We start from the raw sequence: 23906 nt of genomic DNA, 5'->3' as shown, positions 1-23906 counted from the left end.
GTCAAAGTGCGATTTGACTTAATACACTGCCACACATGCTCTTCTGTACAAAGCCAATACATACATCTGTGTGATTTCCAGTTTATTTTTTTCCTCCACAGCTATTTTGTTTTGCTCACAGCTAACCTTTCGATGCTCAACTTGACAGTGGGAGGAATGGCAAACGTCTGATGAACGTGAACGCTAGTTTAAAAAATTGATGATAGCACTCAGCTAGTTCCACGTCATTGTTACAGCAGCTGAAGTTTCAGCCAGTTTTAAAATACTGTTAAAAACCTGAGCTTTTGCAATTTTTCAGCAGGGTGTCTTAATTGTCGCTTTTGCAAGAAATGTAAACTTGTGTGAAACTGGTCTTCGGGCAGTGTCGTCAGCTTTCAAGACAATTCAACATTAGTTATAGAGGAAGGGTGTTTAATCTTACCGCTGCACGGTGTGAGCCAGGGAGCTGGGGAGCGTGGAGGAGCCCTGCTCCACAGCTCCCACCTCCCTGCAGCCTGTGGAGCAATGAAGTTGGCACATTGTTAGCTAAGTAGCCAAGCAGGTGAAAAAATATTAATCTGAACAGATATTATGCTGTAGAAATTTACTTTTTGCTAATTATTGCTAGTAGTAAAAATCGTTATTGTTACGTAACTGAATTATGAATGACCTAAAGTTAGAAACAGCGTCGGTGAGTTAATATTCTTATGCAAATAAAGGTATTGCATGAAGTGTGATGATTTAAAATATGAAAAGAGGAAGTGCTGAAAAAGTTGTAGTATTTCCTGATGAGGAACGGAAATTATCTGAGTATGCTTTAACTGCCTTCGTACTGAATTTGAAGGTGTTGTGCTGTGAGGAGCCTGTGCGTTTGCTTGTTTGTTTTTTAAGCTGCTCAGAGTAATCTTAGCTTAGCAGAGCCACAACTTTCCGACTAGGAATACAGCAGCTTCCTGGCAGCTGTGGCCAGAAAAACACATTACAATGTTCTAGCCCAAGCCCTCCTCCTCCTGCGGGATGAAGGCCAGGCGGTCCCATGCTCTGTGAGACCCGTGCCCCAGGCTCTGCAGTCCCCAGCTCCTGGGCAGCGAGGGCTGCAGCCCGCTCCCCGGGTGCTCCTCCAGTGCCGCCTGGGTGCCCACCGACCACCCCGCGGGTGGGCACCCCAGCGGGGCCGAAAGCTCTGCGGCTGGACGCACCAAGACTGGCGTTGGCTTTAGCCTCGGTGGCCAGCAGGCAGCTCAGCCAGGCTAGGGAGCCCATGCTGGCCGTGCCACACTGCCGGTAAGCCGTGGTTTACCCAGGGCAGGGAGCGCGGGCAATACGTGCTTGGGGAAGCTCGCAAGCACCGGTTGGCTTGCAGCGTTGTCATACCCCAAAGCCTGCCGCTGCTGCAGACCTTGGTGGCGAGCAGCAGCCATGAGTCCCGGGAGGTGCTGTGAGGGCTCCTCAGTAGCTGTCGGGTCCGGGGCTGTGCAATCCGTCAGGGAAGCTGTCTGGAATGTAGGGCATTGGGACAGCTGCGCCAGGCCAGGCGAGGAGCGCAGGAACGCGCAATGCTTTGGGTTTGGAAAGCGTGACAGATACTTGTGCTGGCTGGTATCAGGGCCAGGAGGTGGAGCCCAGCGCGGTGGCTGCGTTAAGTGTTCCCGAGCGTCGGGGCAGGAGCCGAGGCGCGTCCAGCTACGTGTGAAATTTGGGAGGTGTGACACTGGAGAAAGAGGGGAGCAAAGTCACCTTAGACTTGAGAAAGCAGGTAACTTTTACAAGTTTGTCACTTCTCATTTTAGAAATTTTCGACTTTAGAAATGCTACTTTAATTTTTCTGCCAGTCAATATTGATTTAAAAAAAACCAACAAAACATTTTCCCATTATAAAGAGAATGAAGAGTTTTGATATTCCAATGCCATTTCCATGGTATCTGCCCAGGGGAAAGAGAGAGGAGCTTCAGAATTTCATACTCTTCTTAGTGTGTTTCTGTGGTAGAAAAAAGATGGGCATTATTAGGTTTATGTAGTTTTGGGAGGAAAAAATATAAATATAGCAAACTTCTAAAGAAATGAGACATGCATTTGCCTTTTTATTGCTTCCTGCCTACAGTAATGACATGTTCCTCATTTCAGTTCTCCTCCCCTTTTAAGATTACAAAATGTTATCTCCTATACATAAACATGTTAATAAAAAAGGCCAAGAAAGCCTGTCATACCATACGTAGTATTTTACACCTTCCATTTTTGTTTCAAGGTTCAGTACAGTGCAGACGTATGCCAGAAAAGTCTAGTAGCCAGCTGTGACAAGACGGAACAACCTGTTTATTCTCAGAAGCTCACCGACAGCCGATGTGAGCCTTACAATCATTTCTGTGTACCGATACTGGTTATGAATAGGTTGGGTAGGGTAGGCTTAGGATCAAAGAGGAAACCGCAGATTTCACAATGGTTTCTTGGCAAAACAACGTGTTGATTTAGCTGCTGCACTGGAATCTGCAAACCTTCATTAGTGTGTTTTTCCTGGGATTACTTTGGCTACCGTTTTCTTTCCTGTCTTCCTGTGACAAAGCTTTGTCCAGGACCAGAGATCTGAAGTGGCTTTAGTCTGGCTTAGAATTTCAACTGAGCAGAGACCTTTCCTTACAGAAACACGCAGTTCTTTTCCATAGGAGTATTTCAGGCTCAGAAACAGTCCCGTTTTAGACCTCCAGGCAGGTGCTCAAAAGCTTGTTTACAAAGGAGGGAGCGACCGGGGTGTTGATCGAGGCTGGGATTTTGGGTGCCACTCCGGAGCAGCTGTATCAGCACGGCAGCTGCCGCCACATCCCTCCCCAAGCATCCATGCCCAAGGCAGCCACGACTTTTGCACAAGGCAGCAGCGTTCAGGCTGGGAATTCCAGGCTGGTGGGTCCCACCGGTGGGTGCTGGATAGCAGGGGGGCTCTTTTCTGTGCTGCTCTGCTGGGTGCAGGAAGCCTGGGATTTGAGGACAGATTTCCCAGTTGTCCTTCTGGCATCCCACGATTCCTCCATCCTCTGAGAGCCGAGTCCTGTCAGTCAGCTTGGAGAGACACCGTTTTGCACCGCAGTGCCAGTAACGGCGAAGCAGCTGCTTGTGTCTTGGAAAGCTGGTGCTGTGCCATTCAGCGCGTCTGGCTGCAAGCAGGGGTTGGGGGGAAATCGTGGAGCTCCTGGTGACCTAACCCTCCCTGGGTTAACTTCACCTGGTGAAGCTTTGTTGATGACCAAAGTGAAGGGGTACCCAAAATTATAAGATGGCAAAAGTCATCTACTGATCTGCCCAAGCATCACCCCGGAGGCGCAGCAGCAGTAGACTAGGCGAGGACCTCCTCGGCACGCAGGGTGGCTGCACGGTGGCTGGAACCTCAGTGTCCCAGCCACTGTCAGGGCGAGCAAGGGTGTCCATCCAAGCCAACCCACTTGTGAACTTAGGATCAATTCCTCAGCCTGGTGCCAGAGGGGTGTGTACAGCACCAGAGGAGCTGGTGGCACGGATCTGGGAGCAGGGAGGTCACTGGGAGCTTGGCAAGCGTGGGATTCCCAAAGGTGGAAGAGTGGCAGGCACACGCCAGTTCAGGGTTTTTTTTGAAACCTGCCTTGTTTTCTGCTTCACTGGCAAACAAAGCTTTTCACAGTCACTTGGGTTGGAGAAAGGATTTATCTAACTTGTGAAGCACCTGAAGGTCTTGGAGGTGAAGAGGTGCAATGCTCCTGGCCATCACTTGGTCCCAGCATTGGCAAATGGTTTGAGGAGGGAGCTGAAGTGCGGCTGAAGGGCAGAGCTGGAGCTCTGCAGCAGGGAGCTGCAGAGAGGGGGGGCCTGTGGCACAGGGACGTGTGAGAGAGCACTCGGTGAGAGAGCACTCGTGAGAGAACACTTCACGTGAACGGTTGTGGGGCTGTGGTTGGACTTGAGGTTACGGGGCTGGGTGGGAACGTGGCGATTCCGCCACATCAGCTTGGGGAACTGTTTTTGCAGGTACCTGCCTCGCTCTTTCACTCGGTCACTGGCTGCATGTGTGTCTGTGCTGTTCTGCAAGAACAGCTCCCTCCAAGGCTTCGCCTGTGTGGCCAACAATTTTTATTTCTTTGCTTCTTATTTCTCCCTGAAGAGAAGAACCAGACAAACCCCAGCAGACTCTCTTATCTCCCCTAGTTAGGCATTGGTTTCATGTGTCTCAATACTGTTAAAAAGAAATAGTTCAGTGTTTATAGCAGCGGTGGTGCAACGTTCATTCCTCTCAGCTCTGCAATTACACTCCCAGGCTTGGGAAATGGGAGATACTGGGTGGAAAAATGAGACACACACTTTCTGCACAGGAGCGCTGTTGGCACTGGCCTTGTTTAGAGGTGCTGACAGCAGCGAACGGCTACTGGGATGAGTGGGAAGAGAGGGGATTTGCACGGGTCAGGAACATGGGCTGGCCAAGTGAGGATGGGGGCTACGCAATGCTAATTGCAGGGCTGAATTAGTGAACATGTTATTGATGTTCTTCCCAGGTGGCTTTTGTGCCTAAGTGAAGTACACCCTCTGTCATCCCAGCGTCCCCACGGCTGTGATCCCAGTGTCCCCACGTCTGAGCAGGAGTGAGCCCCGAGCATGCAGGCAGTGGGACAGTGCCCAGCACCCAGCCCAGCACCAGCCATGCGGATCGGGCATGGCGTGGGGCTCCAGAGGGTGCCCCGTTTCACTCCCCGTGGCAGGGCCCGCACTCATCCTGCCCCTCGCCACTGCGGACGCACGCCCAGGGAAGCACTGCCGGCCTGAGCAAAGGGCTGGGACGCGCAGCACGCGGGGCCAGAGGGAAGGGGGATCTACAGAGTCAGCCAAGAGGCCGGGAAAATGGAAATCCTGAGTAAGAGGTGCCTGGGGAGAGGGGGTGCTGGTTTGCCAGGGCCCTTCGCTGTTCAAGCGCCAGCACAGCAGTCTGTGTGGCAGAGGACGTTCCCTGGTGTAGCTGCTGTTTCCAACAGGTGATGGGAAGGGGAGAGGCTGCAAGGGGCCAGCCCTGGAAAAGTGCCTTCCACCCCGAATGCTCGTACCTGCTGATGATCCCACAGGGCAGCTCAAGTCGGGGTGGCCCACCGGGCTTTCGGGAGGATGATAGTGAGAATCTGCTCAAAGTCAAGGGGAGGATTTTAGCAAGTTTTGGTGTGTTCTCTGTAGTTCTTTAAGAAGTCTTTTACCAAGCGAAGAGACTTTGCTGTACTTTCATCGAAATCCAGCCTCTTCTTTTTAATGCTATTTCCATACACCTCTTCCTTTTCACTTACTGCACCTTAGCACTTTTTCCTGGTGTACTGAAAAAGCAAGTTCCTCAATGGTTACTGAACTCACTCTTCTCTTCCTCACAAATTTTTAACATCACCTTTCCCCTTGCTCAGTACTGACTGTTGTTTGTAATCCTGCTGAATGGCTTCTGTCATTACGTTTTGTGCCTGCTTGCATCAGGCTCTGCAATGATGTTGTCACTCAACACCACCTCTTTCTTTTTGAAGACTTCTGTCCACTACAACTTTGTCTAGCAATGCCAGAACCTGTTCCCCCTCCTTGTGCTGGGAAGGATTTGTTTCATCTCTGCTCCACTCCTTGCACAGCTCCTCATAACGTTCCTTATGTTGCTTATTAATTGTCAGTCATTATCCTGCACTCATCTTAAATGTCTAAATTCTGTCTTTTAGCCAGTGATAAAATCCACGTTGCATTCAGGGTTTTTAATGTTGTTCGCTAGTTAATGTTGCTCTTCTCTCTGATCAGCAATCAGGGTAAGGGACAATCGGGGTAAGGGACAATCGGGGTAAGGGACGTGGCACACAGGCTGTCCTCTCCCCCCGTATTCTCCTGCAGCTTCCTGCTCTCAGTTGCCGCGGCTCACCTGCATCTCTTCCTTCCTTCAGCTCCCAGCCCTTCCCCGGGCTGGGTAGGATAAGTGTCCGTTAGCAGTAAATAGCTACTAAAAGAAATCACGGACTTTCTTTGGTTGTTTTCTTCATTTTACTTGAAAACCATCTGGGTTATGCTTAATTTTAGAAAGATCCAGGCAGCAGCTACAACGCTCCTCACAGCAGAGAAAAATTCTCAGGAGTGTACTGGCACACCGCTTTCCAAAATAGTTAGTCTTGATTTGGAGGAATGCACTGACCCATTTAGGCGGCACAGTGCGTCGTGGAAATGTGTCTGAAAAGTGCCGGATGGTGGTGGTGTTCAAATGCAACACCACCAGAAAAACACATGAACTGTTGGGTGGATGCATGCCAACATTTTCACGCAGACTTCTAATTTTAGGCTTTAACCTTTGGGTGCCCCAAAGATGCCTTGAAAATCTGCAAAATCACTGACCTCTTCAAAAAAAATTGGCCTAAATGTTTTACAAGTACTTGACATTGTTAAAAAAAGTATTAACAAAGCTTTATAGAAATGAGTAATCTTTAATAATTGGCTTCAGCTTCTCAGGCAGCATGTAACTGCTTATTTTGAGAGAAATGCTTGGTGCAGCTTGAGCAGGAACAGCCAACCCCCCTGCCAGCAGAGGAATGAAGACCAATAGGATGTAGTAGCAATTCAGGTATCCTTAATTTCAGACATCCTTGGTGACGGTGGCTTTCAGAACTGGAAGTGCCTGGATGTGACTGCACGCATACATGTGCACATTATGAAACAATTGATTGCTCAATGAGTGTTTTTAATTAGTATTTTCCTTTTAAATGCTCCATTTACCCCCTTCACACAAGGTATTTTTGCCACGTGCAGGTTTTATTGGAGTAAACATACTCCATTCAGATAGCTCCTTCAGGCCAGTTCAGAAGTATCTTGACCCTCTTTCAGTTTTTTCCTTCCCATGACGCATTCCTTTAATCCCGCTGATGTTTTCTGAAGTGAACTCTGCACAGTCATATTGACCCCAAGAGTTACAGACGAGAGGATATATCAGATAAGAGATCCATTTTAAGCAAAACATTCTTCTACAGTCATATACTTTTTAGATTTAATATCTTTGTAACAAGTAAGACTTTGGGTTATGAATCTTTATCTTCAGTGGGTGGAATAAGTTACTGCAACATAACTGTACTATATGAGGTGAGCTGCCTGCTGATTTTCTCTCAGCTTTCTGTTGTTTGGGGTCCTTTTTCCAGCCAGAGGATGAAAAATTGACCGAATGGTCTCACTTCTAATTAAATCTGTTATGCATTTCTGAGTTTTAGCTGAGCAGGAAAATGGTTGCAGGTTTCATTTGTTTAAGATCTTCATGAAAACAATTTACATGCCGAAATCAATTGCCATGTTCAGTCTATTTTCAGAAATGTAGCCTTTTAGTTAGAAATCCGAACTGTTCTGCAAAGCTGCAGTTTACCTGACCCCAGGGAAAAGCAGAGCTCATTTAGCCTGCAAAAATCTGAGACTGGCTTGCTCCAGAGAGGATCGGTCCTGGAGTCCAGACGAGGATCGGTCCTGGAGCCCTGGGCATGTGCTGCTCTTGGAATAGTTTCAGTCAAGGAGCACCATCAGCTACCGTGAAGAGCACAGGGCTGGCACCCACTGCCCGGGGAGGCAAGAGGAGGAGTATCCCGAGGTCAGCAGATCGTGTAGGTTCACTAAAAGGTGAAGATGTATTATGCCTGGGATTGACACCTAATATATAGGAGAGCAGAGTAGGTGGCAGCTAATAAAAGAATTCTTCCTTCCCCTGGGCACTCAGGGGCAGGAGGGAGAACTCATCCTTCTAGGAAGGCGAGCGGCAGCCAGTTACCTGCCAGCATCAGCTCCACGACGTTGCATAAAGCCTCGTTTAGTACCTGGTAATGATCTTAATTTAAGCATGCACATCCCTGCCCTCGCCTCGCTACTCTGCATGAGGGACTTGCAAGTTTGCTTATGCTAAAGGGCAGAGCAAAAATAAATTTCCATACTCCCAGGCATGTTCCATCAGCCTGTGTTGGAGCATGGGCCGGTGTCCAAATACTTTGGATATGAAGCGAATCTGGGCTGCAGGACAGGCTCAGACCTGCTCTCGAAATTGCAGGGCGATGACACCAGGGTCCCGCTTTGCTATCTGCAGTTGAGCCGCTGCCACTGCTGCGGCCCCCAGCCGCCCTCCCCGGCTTCTCCGGGGGCTCCCCTTTGGGCCGCTGCGGAACAGGGACCGGTGGGAAGCTTTGCCGGTTGGAAATGGGGTGGTAATTGGGTGAAGCTGGGGCTCAGGTAGAGAAAGGCCCTCGTTTGATGGGGTTTGGGGGTGTAACAGTCTCCGGTTTGGTCATGTAGGCTGAAGAGGTGCACTGGGACTTGTGGCACTTGTCAGTCTGGGAGGTGGCTCGTGTTGGGGGGTCCTCGGGCTGGCGGCAAGGGCCCCCGGGCCATGAGTGCCGGCAAGGGTCCCCTCGCCAAGGGTGCCGTCCGAGGCCCCGCTGCCTCACGGGGGGGGACGACCGGGACCGGGCCTCCGCGCGTCCCCCGGGCCGCAGCGCCGCTGGGGGCTGGCCCGGCCCCTCCGCCTCCCTCGGCCGTTCGCCCCCGGTCCCCCCGCGGCGAGACGCGCCGCGGGGCCCGGTGCCCGCGGCCGGCAGGGAGCGGAGCGGCGGGAGCGGGCGGGGCCGGGCGGGACTACAGCTCCCAGGGCCGCGCGGAGCCGGTGACATCATGTGCGGTGGCTGCGAGGTCACATGCCCCGCCGGCCCCTTTGTTTTGAGCGGCGCTGGCAGCGCGACCAGCGGCGGCGAGGCCCGAGCGCACCGCACCGCTCCGCTCCTGCTCCGCTCCCAGCCGCCCCGCTCCCACCGGCCCGGCCCCGGCGGCAGCTCCCGCGGGGCGCAGCGCGGCGGGGCCGCTCCCGGCTGTGAGTGCAGGGCTGCGGGCCGGGGGCGCGGGCGGCGAGGGGCCCCGCGGCGGGCCGGGGGCGCCGGGAGGAGGGCGCGGGGTGCCGGCGGGGCGGCGGCCGGTGCGCGGGGCCGGCCGGGACCGTTAGGCACCGCGGCGGGAACAGTGCGTCGCGTCCCGGCCCTGCCGGGCAGCGCGGGGCGATGGCGGGGCAGGGCCGTTGGCAGCGCCGGTGCCCCGGGACCTGTCGGCTCTGCGCGTGTGTGTGCCCCCGGCCGGGGCGGTGCGGGGCTGGGCTGGGGGGTCCCGGGGCGCCCGCGGCAGTTTCGTAACGCGGGTCTCCCCCGCGCCCCTCTGTGCCCCCCGGCGGCGGCGGCGGCAGCGGTAGCGGGGGTGGTGTCTCAGCGGCCGCTGATTGGGCGGGCGGGCGGGGGGAGGCGGGGCCTCAGCGCGGGACCGCCCGGGGATTGGGCAGGGTGCGGGGGGGCTGTCGCTAAGGCGGCCCGGGGTGAAGGTGAGCTGGAGGGCGCGCGTGCGCGCGGCGGCCGCGGGCCGGGGGGCGGCGCCATGGCGCAAGCGCTGCCCGTCACCGCAGGGGGGGCGGGGCGGCCCGGCCCGGCGGGCGGCGGGAGGGGCGGGAGCGGGGCGGACCGCGGCGGGGGCGGCCGGGCTGTGCGGGCGGCCGCGGGGCCGGCTTAGGCCCGTGCCCGCGGGAGGCGGCGGGGTTGCGCCCTCGCGGCCCGTACCTCCGGACGCGGCCATTTTGTGCCGGTGCCCCCTGTCCCCCGCCGCTGCCCGCGCGTGCTGCTGCCTGTCACTTGCTGGCTCCGGGTCCCCGCGCGCAGCACCGCGGGGCAGCCTCGGGGCGCTGCGGGGTGAAGCCGCGGGGCGTCCCGGGGCGCCCCTGGCCGTGCCCCCCCTTCCCCGCCCCGGGCCGTGCCGTAGCGCCGTGTGCGCGCCGCAGGGCGCTCGGGCCGGGGAGCCCCGGGGCCCCTCAGGGCGGCTGGCGGCGCCCCCCGCCCCCCGCGGCGGTTTGGGGGTTCAGCGCGTGGCGCGGTTGCGGTGACCAGCCGGGGGTGCAGCCGCTGGGGGCGTGTCCGGGTGTTTGGTTGTTTTTTCTTTGAACAGACTCGCCGTGCAGAAAAACAGCAGAGAAACCCGGGGGGGGGCTCTTTCCCACCCCCCACCCCCACCCCCCGATCGCTGTTGCGCAGCGCTTTTGCTTCCCCCCCCCCGGGGGTGCTTCAGCGCAGTCCCCTGCGGACCCGCGCGCCCTGCGCCGCTTGCTTCGGGTTTGGTTTCTTGTACCCAATAACCGCCAGTGCCGTGTCCGAATCGGCTCCTGTTTTTCCTGGGTGATTTCTGAGGACAGTTGGCTTCTTGTGTGTGTCATTAGCTTGGTTACTCTTCAGTTTTGGCATTCGAAGTATATATTTTTTTAATCAAAACAGTGTCTTACATTGGAATAAAAAACTTGCGTGCAACTAACTCCTGTCGATCCTGTTGTTTATTAGTCAGTCTTCTTAAAGACTTCATCCTGAAGGCATCCAAATGCTCAGTTGCTGTTGTAAAACAAGCAGATTTTTTTTTTTTAAAGTCCTTTAAAACCAACAACTTCTTGGGTTTTGGTTGTTTTTTTTCTGATGATACAAAGATAGAAGAAGGAAAAACAAATGCTCTGTTTTGCGGAGGAGGGAAAGGTTATGCCCCTCCCCCCCTCCTTCCTCTCACAAGAAAACAAGGGCAGCACGTGCTGGGGTTGCAGTGGGGGCACCGGGGGTTTTGCTCCGCAAGATCTGCTCTGCCTCTTGCGGTAAGCAGCCATCTGAGAGCGGCACATCTGCGGTGGCGTGAGCTGAAATCACAGATCGAACAGCTCCAACCCCAGTTACGGTTCCCACGCTGCAGGACAAAAATACCATTTCTTTTACTAAGTTTGGTCGCGTTACCTCGGGGGTGCCGGTACTGATGTCCTGCCAGGTAATAGCAGGCGTGACTGGCCCGCCAGCTGCCGCGCTGGCTCAGCCGTGCCCCAGTGCTGGGGCTCCTGCCCTTCCCCGGGGCAGCGATCCCAGCGCCTCCTCTTCTCCCTTCGCAGACGGACACCGATCCGGCCACGGACACCGATCCGGCCGCGCCAGTGCGGGTGCGGAGGCGACGCGGCAGCGGGCGCGGGGTGGAAGCCACCTCCGCTGGCAGCAGCAGAAGCCCAGCTCGGCTTCAGGTACTCTTGAAACTGCCCCCTGAGGGCGAGCCAGCCGTGGAGGCAGCGCTGGGGCACACCTGATGACGAGGTTTTACCCAGGGCCTCGCCCCAACCCTGGCTGCGTGGTGCCTCTGCTCCTGGCGGTTCTGCTAACGGACCGGGGGAGTTGGGTGGCGCAGAAGTGGCACTAAAAAGCTCTTCCAGGAGGCTGCCGGCCGGTGCCAGAGCTGTGGGTGAAGGGAGAGGGGTAAAACCCATGAGGATGTTGCAGTGGAGGAAGGAGGAGTTTAGCGCAACTTGAAAAGTAGTTTGCATAGGAGGATTTACTGGGAGAGGCTGTCGGGGCAAACTTTTTATAGAGCTCATTTACCGGCTTCTGAATTGGGCTCTCAGATTATTTCTGGGGAATGTCTTGTGTAGACAAGCCTGCAGATAATACAGATTAAGGAAATAAGAGGAACCTGGTCTTCTGGTGAACCCAGCCTAATTTATAGAGATACGCAGGTAACATCGTGCTGGAGCCATGTAAATTTGTGAAGCATTTTTAAAAGCTGTTGATAGAAAGTGTGACTTGTCTTTCCTTTCCAGCTGTTTCAGTAGGTAGTCTCTGATGTGCTTAAGGTCTGTCCTTGCTGACCCTGGCTCAGCCAAGCAATCCAGTGCATTTTGTATTTTTTTGATACAATAGTTTCAAATTGTATTTAGGGGAGTTCAATTGAAATTTAGGGGAAATTTCTTCTGTTTTTCTTTTGCTTCATTTAAGCTTACTGAAGAGATCTCAATGTTAAATTCTGCAATTAATAGGTTCTTTAAAATGCAGAGTCTGTAGGCACGTCTAAGGACCTTTATATCCACGGGAGAGGTAGGCAGGTGTATCTCTGGAGCGTGTGTCCCTCCTTTGGGCACTAAACGGTGTGGCATCAGGCACAGATTCCCCTTTGCCTTTCCAGCTTTGGGGCTGAAATGTGGGGCTGTCAGCTGGAAGTGGTGACATTTTAAAACTGCCAGAGCAAGATTTGCAAGAAGGCCATATGTATGTCTGAGAGAGCTGAACATGTGATAGTGTTACTGGTAGTCTTTATAAAAGGACTTGAGCAAACCTACAGAAGTAATTAACTGGATAGAAATCAAAGCCTAGGGCATTAAAAAGCAGTAATTTCTGCCATGGACTGTTAACTCTTTTTCCTTTTTATTCTTTTATTTGTGAATTTGCAGTATTTATCCCCTTGATTAGTTTTTGCTGCATGGATTTTTTTTTTTTTTTTAGTCTCACATTTCTTTAAACCATTGGGACATTAAAAAAAAAAAGTCATTTGCTGACTGATGTTCTGTTGTTCCAAGCATAAAGAAGTCGTTGCTTCCTTCAGTGAGCAGTCTTAACTCAGAGCCCTTATTTCCATTTATTGGTGATTGCATAATATAGTGTCGTCTTAAGTCTCCTAACATAATGAGAAAGATTTAATCTTGAAGCTTCTTTTGCTTAGTTGCTGTGTTTTGCCCTTTCATGCAACATGCCCCTGTCTTGTTTCTGATTTCAGGCTGACTTTGCTTAGGAAAGCTCCATTAGCTTTAATGAAGTTCTTCTGATTGAAATCTCTGACACTGGAGTCAAGCCTTTAGGCTTTATATTCTGATTTTCATGGCTGCATTTTCCATTTCTGCTGCTGATGCTTCATTTCTGCCCACATTCTCATGCGGAATAGCATGGGATTGATTGCAGATAAAGGTCAATGTCAGGGTTAGTGTGGTAGCAGCAGAGCCGGTAAGGAGGTGGTGGTGGTTCGTGGTTTTGTTTTTTTGTCCAGCCTGCGTCATGACAGGGTAAAATGGTTGTGAAATACACTGGATAGAATATCAGCTACAGATTAGACTGTCCATTTATGTCCTGTTAAAATCTCTCTGAAGCGATCTGTTACTGGATAGGCTACTGGATAGGCCCATTGCGACAGTGTTTTTCAGGCATCAAAGTGACAACTGATCCTTTCTAATTCAATTAAAATTAAATATTTTGCAGGGTAAATGAGCCATACCAAGATTCTATTTTGTAAATACATGTAAAAAAATTTATATGGCAAATGATAGTTTTAAAACCTCTTTTCTCAATGAGTAAATGTACAGCGCATGTTTTTTTCATACTCTTTGTTAAGATGGTGCCTTTTAAAGGTGCTGCGTAAAAAAGCGTGTTCATTGTGTTCTATATTAAGCGATGATGTAGCCAGACTTGGATTGGGTAATTGCAGCTCTAAAGATGCTAGCACGTCAGGAAATGAAATTGCTGTCGGCAGCTGACGTTTACTGACTGTGTTAGTGGGGAATGAGGGACACTGAATGTAACCTCTTGGAGGCATGAAAAAAATTTCCATAAGCTTTAAAATAATACAGTGCGTGCCCTTCTCTAAATGTACAAGTAAATATTCCATGCATTTGGAATGATGCCTCTGTCAGACCCAAGAGGGGGGTTTGCCCAGCCTCTTGCCGCCTCAGTATATTTTCATCCACTTTGTTTTAGAGCCCAGGAGTGGCAGCAGGCCCTGTTGCTGCTGGATCGGTCGATGACGTTACCTCCAATATGCACTATCTGCAAAACTGGCTCCCTTTTTCTTCACCTACAGACTTTAATATCTACATACGCTAATGTTTGAGGACCTGATTTTTGCAGCTTCAGTGCTCCGGTAACAACAGTGTGTTTTAATATTGGGAGAAATGTCATACACTTGTATCTGAAAGTGGAAAGCGTTTGAGCAAAAAATTCTGCTAATAACTATTTGCTAGTTGTAATTTGGAAAACAGAAAATCTCCCTGTCCTCAGCAAGTTGTCTTTGGTTCTTGTCTTCAGTAGTTTTACACAATGAAATACAATTTTCTTCATTTTGTTTTGTGCGCTAGCAGTTTACAGTCATTTTTAATTGAGTCTTAGATTATCGGTGAACTGATTTTTAGATGCTAGGAATGAACAGGTAAGAACTTACAGTCAAGGTTATCCACTGAGATAACTGAGTATTATTAAACACTAATATTGTAAGACTTCATTATTAGACTTTATAATGAAAAGGGAGTGATTTCTCAACTGAATTTTTACTGTAAAAATTTCAGTTTGTTTGGGTTTTTTCTTCTTCCCCTTTTGACTAGCATTGTTATAGTAGTACTTGGATGCTCCAGCTGAAATGAGGATTACACTGGAAAATTAGAACAGCCCAAGCTCTGAATCTTTATCCAGGAAATTTTTGGCTTCTGTCAGCCGGGTGATTTGCTGGAGCTGAGATTTCAGATGCAATTCCAGCAGTGCTGGGACGTTCAGAACTTGCCATCCATGAGATTGTTCTGTGTTGGTTTGTGTTTAACCTGTAGCAGATAAGGCTGCGTTGCCCTGCACAAGGTGCAAGGTAACTTGCCTTGCAATACTGTGTCACCTCTAGTAAAGGTCAAAACTTGTACCAGTTCTTTGAGTAACCAAACAGGTATCTTGTCTGATTCTTATAATGAGATTAAGAACGTATCAGACTGAATACCCAAGTGTTTTGTTTTCCAGACTCCAGCACTGCGAAGGAGAAACTCTGCAAATTCTTCTCAATGACTCTATAGCCAACTGATGTAACAATGGTACTAATATTGGGACGCAGACTGAATAGAGAGGATAGTGGGATACGAGATTCCCCTGCAACCAAGCGGAAAGTTTTTGAAATGGACCCAAAATCGTTGTCAGGCCCCGAGTTTTTCGACTTCTCCTCGGGATCATCCCATGCTGAAAGCATTCTCCAGATCTTCAATGAATTCCGAGACAGCCGGTTGTTCACAGATGTCATTATCTGTGTGGAAGGAAGGGAGTTCCCCTGCCACCGGGCGGTCCTCTCGGCCTGCAGCAGCTACTTCAGAGCCATGTTTTGCAACGATCATAGAGAAAGCAGAGAGATGTTGGTGGAGATCAATGGCATTCTGGCTGAAGCAATGGATTGCTTTTTACAGTATGTATACACGGGCAAAGTAAAGATCACAACAGAGAATGTGCAGTATCTCTTCGAAACATCAAGTCTCTTTCAGATCAGTGTTTTACGTGACGCCTGCGCCAAGTTCCTGGAAGAGCAGCTGGATCCTTGCAACTGCCTGGGAATCCAGCGCTTTGCAGATACGCATTCGCTCAAGACGCTGTTCACCAAGTGCAGGAATTTTGCGCTGCAGACGTTTGAGGATGTGTCCCAGCACGAAGAATTCCTTGAACTGGGAAAGGATGAGCTTATTGATTACATTTGCAGCGATGAACTGGTGATCAGTAAGGAAGAGATGGTGTTTGAAGCTGTCATGCGCTGGGTGTACCGAGCAGTCGAGTTGCGCAGACCAGTGTTACATGAACTGCTGACACACGTCAGGCTCCCGTTGTTACACCCAAACTACTTTGTTCAGACTGTGGAAGTGGACCAGCTGATCCAGAATTCCCCAGAGTGCTATCAGCTGCTGCATGAAGCCAGGCGATACCATATCCTTGGAAACGAGATGATGTCTCCCAGAACTAGGCCACGCAGGTGAGGAAACTGGTTTTTCCCCCCCCTCCTAATTTCTGTAGAAGGACATAGTTTGATGTACAGATGCTTGATATACACATGCCCAGAAAAATATCTCTTGCAGATTATTTTATTTTGCTTTCTGGAGCCACTACAGTTACGCTTCTGTACTTCCCCATAACATGTGAAGCTCACACGTGTCTTGAAAACGTACTTAAGTGAGTCTTTCTGCACAGATCACTTTATGAAATAAATGAGTGTTCAGGTAAGTGAAGCTGTGTTACCTTGCAAGTAATATATTTTCTAAAGGTTAACGTTTGCTAGATGAGATCTTAAGTTATTTTATACAATAGCAGTGTCTACGGTGCTATAGCAGGTAGACTATGCCGTTTCCCAACCTTCCTTCTTTTTATAACAGTCATGTAAGTGTACAGCACACTACAAAGGATGGGGATTCAGAGCATTCAGTTACATCACAAATACTTCACAGATGGAGTAGTACACACATTTGTAATAGACAGCAGAACAACAGGTTCCTAACTATAAAGAAACTAAATTTTGCATTTTTAAAGAATTATGAAACAGTCCCTGAAGTATTTCATGCTTATTCCATGACATTTTAATAATTCAGAATTGCTGCTGCTTAATAATGTGTTACACAAATAGGTGACTGAAGCTGCAAGAAGAAATGAGGAAGAGTCCATTAGTGGCATTTATGAGCAATGGTGGTTATGATTATTCTTTTTCCCTGAAATACATTTTCCCAGCCTTACCTCCACATGATAGTTGACATGATAGTTTATTGTGAACTCCAGTTGATTTTAAGCTGCAGTTATAAAATCATGTGTTAGATTAAGACAATGCAATGATCTGGTCTGGACAACAGATAGTGTTAGGAATTATTCCTCTGTTTACTTTTAGTTGTATGTGGTTGCTGCTCAGTGACTGTGCAGGGAACCTTTATTTTTTTTTGGCATGTGTTAAAGGCTTGCTTATAGTGGGGGAAATAAACATTTGGCAAGCGTTTGTCCCATTAGTGGCTTTCCAGTCTTCAGTCCTGCCAGGAGAGAAGAAATTCTTAAACTCTTTGCAGCCCGGCTGCCAGTTTTTCTAAGCTGTACGCTGCCAGTTTGTTTCATGAGCCATCGGAGAGGGGCTGTATCTTGTGGTGTTTGTTCTACGTTTAGCACTCAATTTGATAAAGAGAGCAAATACACTCAGACTTAACAGTTTTGTGCGGGTGCATGGTGTGTACATGCTTGAGAAACTGAATAGCCTCAGTGTAGCATTGCAGTTTGTGAACAAAGTGCCTTGCTTAACACAGGTGATTTCTGAAGCTGGGGGGTGAGGGCAGTGTTGGTTTGGTATGTTGTGGGTTTTGGTGGGTTTACTGCTGAGCTTATTAAACTGCACTATGAATTTGAGTAGGCGGGAACAAGAGAAATAATTTACAAAGAGAAAAACTGGCTGGCCTCCCAGCAGGAATATTTTTCCCCCCCTTTTCTACATTACATTCATGGAATAGTTCTTTGTCATTTGTTTCTGTTGCCTATAGCAAAAAGAGATCGTGTTTTAAAATAGTTACCAGGCACCCTTTCCCCCATGTTTTCATCACACATTTTCTGGGCATTTCTGGGGGGTTTGGGGAGGACACTGGAGGAGCTCTCTTCCTTCTTTCTTGCCTTCCTCCAGATTCTTTCTTTATATAAACTGTTTCTAAAAGGAGACAGGCTGCAGGATCGGAAATTCCTATGCCATTGTTTTTATTGAAACTTCTGGAAATTAATTGTCATTGCTTGTATGGGTATGTGTGCACCTACGGTTGAAGTGTTCTTTTTTTAAAAAAAGTGTGGATTGCAATTCGCAGTTGATTTTTTTTTCCTTTTCTTTTTGAAGCCAGTGAACAGTTCCCTGAAGTAAATAAAAGTTTAAAATGTGGTGTAAGGGTTGCCTGCTTGCCTTTTTTGCCACTAGGCATGGTTGACAAATGCAAAAGGTCTTTTTGTAAGAGCTTTTCAGTTATGTACTTGCAACAACATAGTGACATCTTGAGGCTGTCTCTCCTGCTCCTTTTAATTCTCTCTTGTCCCCTGCTGTTGTGTTGCACAGCAGATCTCTAAGCAGAGATCAAGCAGTGAGCAGTAACACATCGCTGTATACAAACCAAAACAGGCTCTTTCTGCTGCTGTATGCTTTGAATTATCTTCAGATTTCCATGTACCTGTGAATTCAATCGCAGAGCTTCTGTTAAGCTGTCTGGCAATGGTACACGAGTGCTGTCTTCAATTAATGAAAGTTACTATTTTTATACATTTTAACACCTCCTTTTTTGGTTGCCTTTGGAAAGCTTTAATGGTAGTCCCTTATTTCCACCCCACCCCCCCCCCAAGGAGAAGAGTTTTTATTTCACTTTGCATTTCTGTTGTCACATTACTACTAATAAGTGAATTAACCGGGGGCGGTGGGGTGTGTGTGTGTGTGCAAAAAAAGTAAGAGATTTACCAGAACTCCTGTAATTTGTCTCCCAAACTTAAAATGTTCTTGAATGTAATCTGCTTGAATTACTGCAAGTTCTTCTGTCCAGCTGACGCTGTGCTGGTTGGTGTTCTTGCCTCGTCTGGAAGTCTGCGTGTAACTCGGGACCCCTTGGGACCTGTTCTTGGGAATGCCTGGGATTATAGGATATCTGCCATTCCCCTTTTCTATGTATTACATCTCTTCCTGATGGCAAGGTGTCTCCTGGAACATCTCTAGTGCCTGTTCTAGCACGCCTCTGTTACTTTGCTCACACCGTTTCTGCTAAGGGTTACAAGGAGGACTTTCTGTACCACTCATTGAGATCATAGCTTTTTCTAATCTCCATGGAGAATCCTTAGTTCCTTTCTGTAATTAGCCTTTGCCTGTATGCTCTTTTTGTGCACTCCCACATTTTCAATTTTTGTTTTTTTAAACTGATGTGGCCTCTGTAATTTGCAAAAAAATCTTCTGGAACTAACATTAAAAGCTATGAAGTGCAAGATTCCTTCAAGAAAATGTACTGGAGAAAATGCTTCTTAACTGAGGAAGGGATATGGTTATCTAGGTACTAAAATGTTGGGAATTTTTTTTGTAGTCTGTGGATTTGAAATACTGTATTAAATATTTTCTTTAAAGGGCAGAACTTCCATCATAGGAATTCATAAAGAGCTCTCTCCAATCAGAGCTTTTTGGTTCGTTTAGTTTTAAAATAAAAATTGATAATCTGGTTCAGTAAGCTTTTCAGTAAGTGGACGCCTTAATTCTAATCTAGAAAGTAATCAACAGACCAGCCTCTTTCATACATACAGTTAAGCTGATGTGTTTGGGCTAGCTTCTAAGGCAAATTGAGATGAGTGTCTTGCTTTTAAGGAAATTCTGTGCCTCAGTAATGCTTTGCTGGCATAGGAGCTTCCCCCCTCTTATCCTTTGAGAGATTCTTTTCAGAGTTCTTCCTCAAAAAGCAAAAAACAGTAACAGTAAATACACGAGAGTGAATTCAAAGCTGAGCAGCCGAAGAAAGTGTTTCTTCTGGCTAGTTCAGGTGTGCAAGGTTTTCCCCTTGTATACATCTCTTCATTTACATATTTTTATAGTACATTATAATTTAGTATTGCCTTTGCCTATTTAAAAGATGCTAAATAGAAATATATATGGTATATTTAAATTATGGTGTGTGATGACAAAGAGATAGAGGGGCTAACTAGTTTTACTCCTGATGTTTCAAAACAGGGAAGGTGTCATCAGGATTTGTAAGTTAACATGTGCATGAATTCACATTACGAAGTCTGGGGACAGATCATGAAACTTAGGTCAAATCCAGTCGTAAGTCATATTTTTTAGAGAGAGGACCTCAGCAGTGGCATGAATGAGATGTCTATGCATGTCGGGATCAAAGTTAGAACACAACACAACAAAAAGCCTTACCAAAAATAAAATCAGTCTTGCATTCTGTTTAATTTAATAGACAGTAGTCTTTGAAATAACTGTATCAGTACAAAAACCTTTACCTTAAAAATGCCCTGAAAGGAAAGGATTTTGACAAATGATTACAACAAACTATAAATTTGAGAGGAGGAATAGAAGTTGGCCATAGTTTGATTTGCACATCAAAGATGGTTGGTTGATTCTCCACATTCAAATGTGGATGAACATACGAGTTACTGCTGTGAACGTAGGATATGTATAATGCAGAAACATCAGGTTAGAAGGAGAATGTGTGTGTGGAATAGAATTCAAAGCCTTATTTGTGAACATTGCAGACTGTCTAATGCTTAATTTTTTTCACATTGAGTTTTAGTTTTTGTTTTAGGCCTGAATTTTTCTTTCATCATTCTTTCTATTGCTACACTTGCCTTTCTCTTTTTTTAACGATGCATTGGCTCTAGGGTCTCTTTCTTTTCCCCTATTTCGGTGACTATATGCCCTCAGCTTTTTTTTGCTGGAAATAACCTAAAACATTCCAAACTTTTTGAATATTTAAGCACTGTAAAGTACTGTGAATTTTGTGAAATTTGGTGGGGGACACAGGGACTGGTTTCACTGTGAAGCAAACTGCTCATCTCATTGTCTCAGGCCTTGCTTGAACTGTATTTCTGATATCTCTACATTACATAGTCAAAGGAAAAGTATTATAGTGTAAAAGCTTTCTGTATTTTTTCTTTAATTATTTGGTTTTTACATAGAACGTTATGCAGTGCAATTTCATTTACACGGGACGCCTGTTGGTGTGATAACCTGCAGTGTAATGAGGCAGCTGGAAACAGTGAAAATTTGCTAAATTACTTTCTTCCTTTCTATTTTTTTTCTTTGCTCTATAAGTTAATGCTACATACTAAGTTTTCTGATTTTTACACAGTTTCGAAAACAGTGTTGTTTGGCCTCCATGTACTGATAAATATCTTCTACATCTTAGTTTTCTGTGTTCACTTTTTTAGATCAACTGGTTATTCTGAGGTGATAGTTGTTGTTGGAGGCTGTGAACGAGTTGGAGGGTTTAATTTGCCATACACTGAGTGCTATGATCCTGTAACAGGAGAGTGGAAGTCACTGGCCAAACTTCCGGAGTTTACCAAGTCTGAGTATGCAGTGTGTGCTCTACGGAATGATATTCTTGTTTCAGGTGAATAATCCTAAAAAAATTTAAGACTTCTTCCTTTTCTTTGTTTTGGTGGGGTTTGGTGGTGGGATGTTTCTGGGTTTTGTTTGTTGCTTTTTTTCTTTTTTTCAGCATAGTGTGGCAGATCTTTATACTGTGAACTTCCAGAACCTCAACTGAAAGTCATTTTCACTTTCTGATGTAAATGGTGAACACCAGCCCCAAACTAATCTTAGAGAAAAGTGTTTTCTGGGATTTTTGTTTGGTATTAATCATCTTTTTTTGGGGGTATCAATCTGCAACAAATATTGGTTGTATTTTAAGAGACTAGCTCATGCTCATAAAGTATGCCGCTTTAAAGTATAGTTGTGGCCTGTTTGCAGCAACAGTTGGAAAAATTACAAGCAAAAAATCCCAAGCAGTCTTTTCCCAGCACCACTTTCTCCGCTCCAAAGCGTGCTGTGTGCTGTTTAAAAAGACGAGTTGCCTAGGAGCACTGCGGTGCTGACACGTTGCTGGTGACACGCTTCTGTCCTATCATTCTATCTGTGCCTAGACTCTAAAGAAAAACAGTTAAAGCTGCTTCTCATCGTGAGAATGTAAAATGGGAACAAATTCCTTTGAGCACCCAAGTTGGGGATTCATTTATGCCAGTCATTTACAGTGAAATAAGCAATAGCTGTACAGTTTCTAACACCTTTCATTCACAATTCTTTTAGCAAGGGTAAATTACAGGGTACAGCTGATGGTTTAGACACCAGGCCCCCTGTGTTAGCTTAACCAAAGAAGTTGTCTCTGCAGGTGGGTAGTACCTGGGTCATTTGAACAGAATGTAAAATGAAGGAGATGTATGCATGAACCAAACAGAGGAACAGCTAGGGGTAGGGATGTGCCATGAGACACATAAATGGCTAAGATTTAGAGTCTCATCCAGGTAGGGACACTAAAGGAAATCTGAAGAGCATGACCAAAAGCCATTAAAATTAATTCCAATCTCAAGAAATAATCTAGTGCGATCTCAGCAGTGTTACTGGGAAAGACACACATAAACTTACTGTATGTTTTCATGTTTGAAATCCATTGAAACCGACTTTTCTCAGTCTAATGTATAAATGTAGATAGATCTGTATTTCACCTAAAGAAGATACAAAGTTGTCATTGCCCATGTAGAGGGGCCTGTTAATAGTTAACGTTTCTCGTCCAGTAAGGAATTTATTCAAATTGGAATATTTTTGTTTTTAAAGGTGGAAGAATCAATAGTCGGGATGTTTGGATTTACAACTCGCAACTTAACATTTGGATCAGAGTTGCCTCCTTAAATAAAGGCAGATGGCGTCATAAAATGGCTGTTCTTCTTGGTAAAGTAAGAGAAGTATATTTGTAATCTTTTTATAGTGGAGATGTTTGCTATATGTAAGAAAAGAGTGGAGAAGTCATACATGCATGTTTAGTATTACTTTGTATTTCCTATCAAATAATTTTAAAAATACATAGTTTCAAATAAAAGAATGTTCTAAACAATTAATCTGTTATCAGTCAGCTGCTACCTGTGGACATGAAATCATGTTACCCCTCAGGTCTGGGGGGGGGGGGGGCGGTGGCGGTGTTTTTTCTTATCTCCAAGAAGCAACTTTTTGGGAAGCAAAGAAGCATCTGAATTTGCGTGTACTTCAAAGGTGCTGTCAGAATAAGTTTATGCAGTTATTAACAGAAACTGGTACTGCTCTGAGTGACAGCTCTGTGCTCTTTTGTTTTTATACTTATATTTTATATTACATCTAACCAGATGTATGCTGTGGGGAAATGGGAAGTTTTGTTTATATGCCTTAACATAAAACTAGTAGTTGGGATCAAGTGCTTGTGGGGATTCCATTAATGGACTTCTTAAGAGGTGAGGCTTGCAGCTGGAGCAAACAGAGGGAAGAAGGTAGATAAAATAATAATGAACTCTGCTGCTTAGATACAAGAGAAGCAACAGGAAAGTAAAGCAAAGCTTACAAACTGTGAGGAAGAAAACTGTAAGCAAGTAGGAAAAAAGCAAAACACAGAAAAGCAAAGGTAAATTCATATGGACTTTTGCTGCTGCCGTTGCTGAATGTAATCTGTAGAAAAAGAGAAATGCAGAGAAGTGCCTTTTTTAACAAATGCCATTCAAACAGGAAGTTTCTAGCTCACTATTAATAATACTATGCTTTGGAAGTGTGTTTGCAGTGTCATTCCACATGTGACTGAATGGAACTCTCCAGGGAGTCTCTACCTATTATTTGTAGACCATATGCTTCTCCTCCTGTATATAAATTACACATTTGAGGAAAGTATCCCTTTACAAACTTAGCCAATTAGAATTATTGCAGCTTTAATTTAATTTCATATTTAAATGTAATAACCATTCTAGAAATGAAATGATGATAGTTTTCACCACTTTGCATAGGTATATGTTGTTGGAGGATATGATGGGCAAAACCGCCTCAGCAGCGTAGAGTGTTATGATTCGTTTTCTAATCGATGGACAGAGGTGGCTCCCCTTAAAGAAGCTGTGAGTTCTCCTGCAGTCACCAGCTGTGTTGGCAAACTGTTTGTGATTGGGGGTGGTCCTGATGACAACACATGTTCTGACAAGGTCAGTTAATTGTATTTGATTGCATCTTCTATCCATGGTAAACAGTACTGCTGGTTTAAAACGAGGTCGTACAGAGATCTGTTTTAATTGTTTTGCTGAATGGAATACGGAATTATTATAATACAAAAAATACAGAGTAGAGAACGTTAACTCAGTAGTACACAGTTACCGGGGAGTTTGTTCATAAGTTCTGTGAATTCTTAAACCTGCGTGTTAGGAAAATCATGTTGAATATAGTGCATATGTAGATGTTACTGATACATGGACCAGTGTTTATATTGACTTCTGTTTTCTTGGTGAGGTATTGCCCACCAGGTATTGCTGCTTGGGCTCTTCATGTATAACCTGGGTGGGTGTGCCAGGTTATAATTTCGGTGAGGTTTTTAAACTGAAATGCATGTATTTGTTTCCAGGTTCAGTCTTACGATCCTGATACTAATTCTTGGTTGCTCCGTGCAACTATCCCTATCGCAAAAAGATGTATTACAGCAGTGTCTTTAAACAACCTGATCTACGTTGCTGGTGGGCTTACCAAAGCAATATACTGCTATGATCCAGTTGAGGACTACTGGATGCATGTACAGAATACATTCAGCAGACAGGTAATTAACACTAAAAAAGCCTCTAGACATCTGAAAGGTTTTGAGTTTTTTTCATTAATATCTT

The 23906-nt window shown here is 46.7% G+C and overlaps 1 protein-coding gene and 1 long non-coding RNA gene across 5 annotated transcripts in view; one reads left to right on the top strand and one right to left on the bottom strand.

Moving 5' to 3' along the window:
• The first annotated feature begins 1614 nt into the window (after positions 1-1614).
• Positions 1615-23906, top strand: part of KLHL24 (kelch like family member 24) — a 30011-nt gene continuing 7719 nt past the window's right edge. The window contains exons 1-7 of one of the 4 annotated variants that reach the window (XM_056358278.1): positions 8660-8824; positions 10904-11029; positions 14541-15528; positions 20460-20644; positions 21865-21983; positions 23052-23240; positions 23654-23842. In XM_056358278.1, coding sequence (XP_056214253.1) covers positions 14609-15528; positions 20460-20644; positions 21865-21983; positions 23052-23240; positions 23654-23842 — 1602 coding nt within the window. In that variant the 5' untranslated portion in view covers positions 8660-8824; positions 10904-11029; positions 14541-14608. Of the gene's footprint in view, positions 1736-8658; positions 8825-10086; positions 10786-10903; positions 11030-14540; positions 15529-20459; positions 20645-21864; positions 21984-23051; positions 23241-23653; positions 23843-23906 lie in introns of those variants that run through there. The other 3 variants (XM_056358279.1, XM_056358281.1, XM_056358280.1) reach the window with 3 other exon arrangements.
• On the bottom strand, positions 1852-2629 carry LOC130158023 (uncharacterized). Its single transcript, XR_008825135.1, has 2 exons — positions 2187-2629; positions 1852-1957 (listed from the first exon to the last, which is right to left on the bottom strand). It is a non-coding gene; the product is annotated as an uncharacterized LOC130158023 (long non-coding RNA).

The sequence above is a fragment of the Falco biarmicus genome, chromosome 13 (assembly GCF_023638135.1).
Source record: "Falco biarmicus isolate bFalBia1 chromosome 13, bFalBia1.pri, whole genome shotgun sequence".
Lineage (NCBI taxonomy): Eukaryota > Metazoa > Chordata > Aves > Falconiformes > Falconidae > Falco > Falco biarmicus.
The sequence above is the reverse complement of the archived record's forward strand: the minus strand, read 5'-3'. Positions and strand labels throughout refer to the sequence as shown.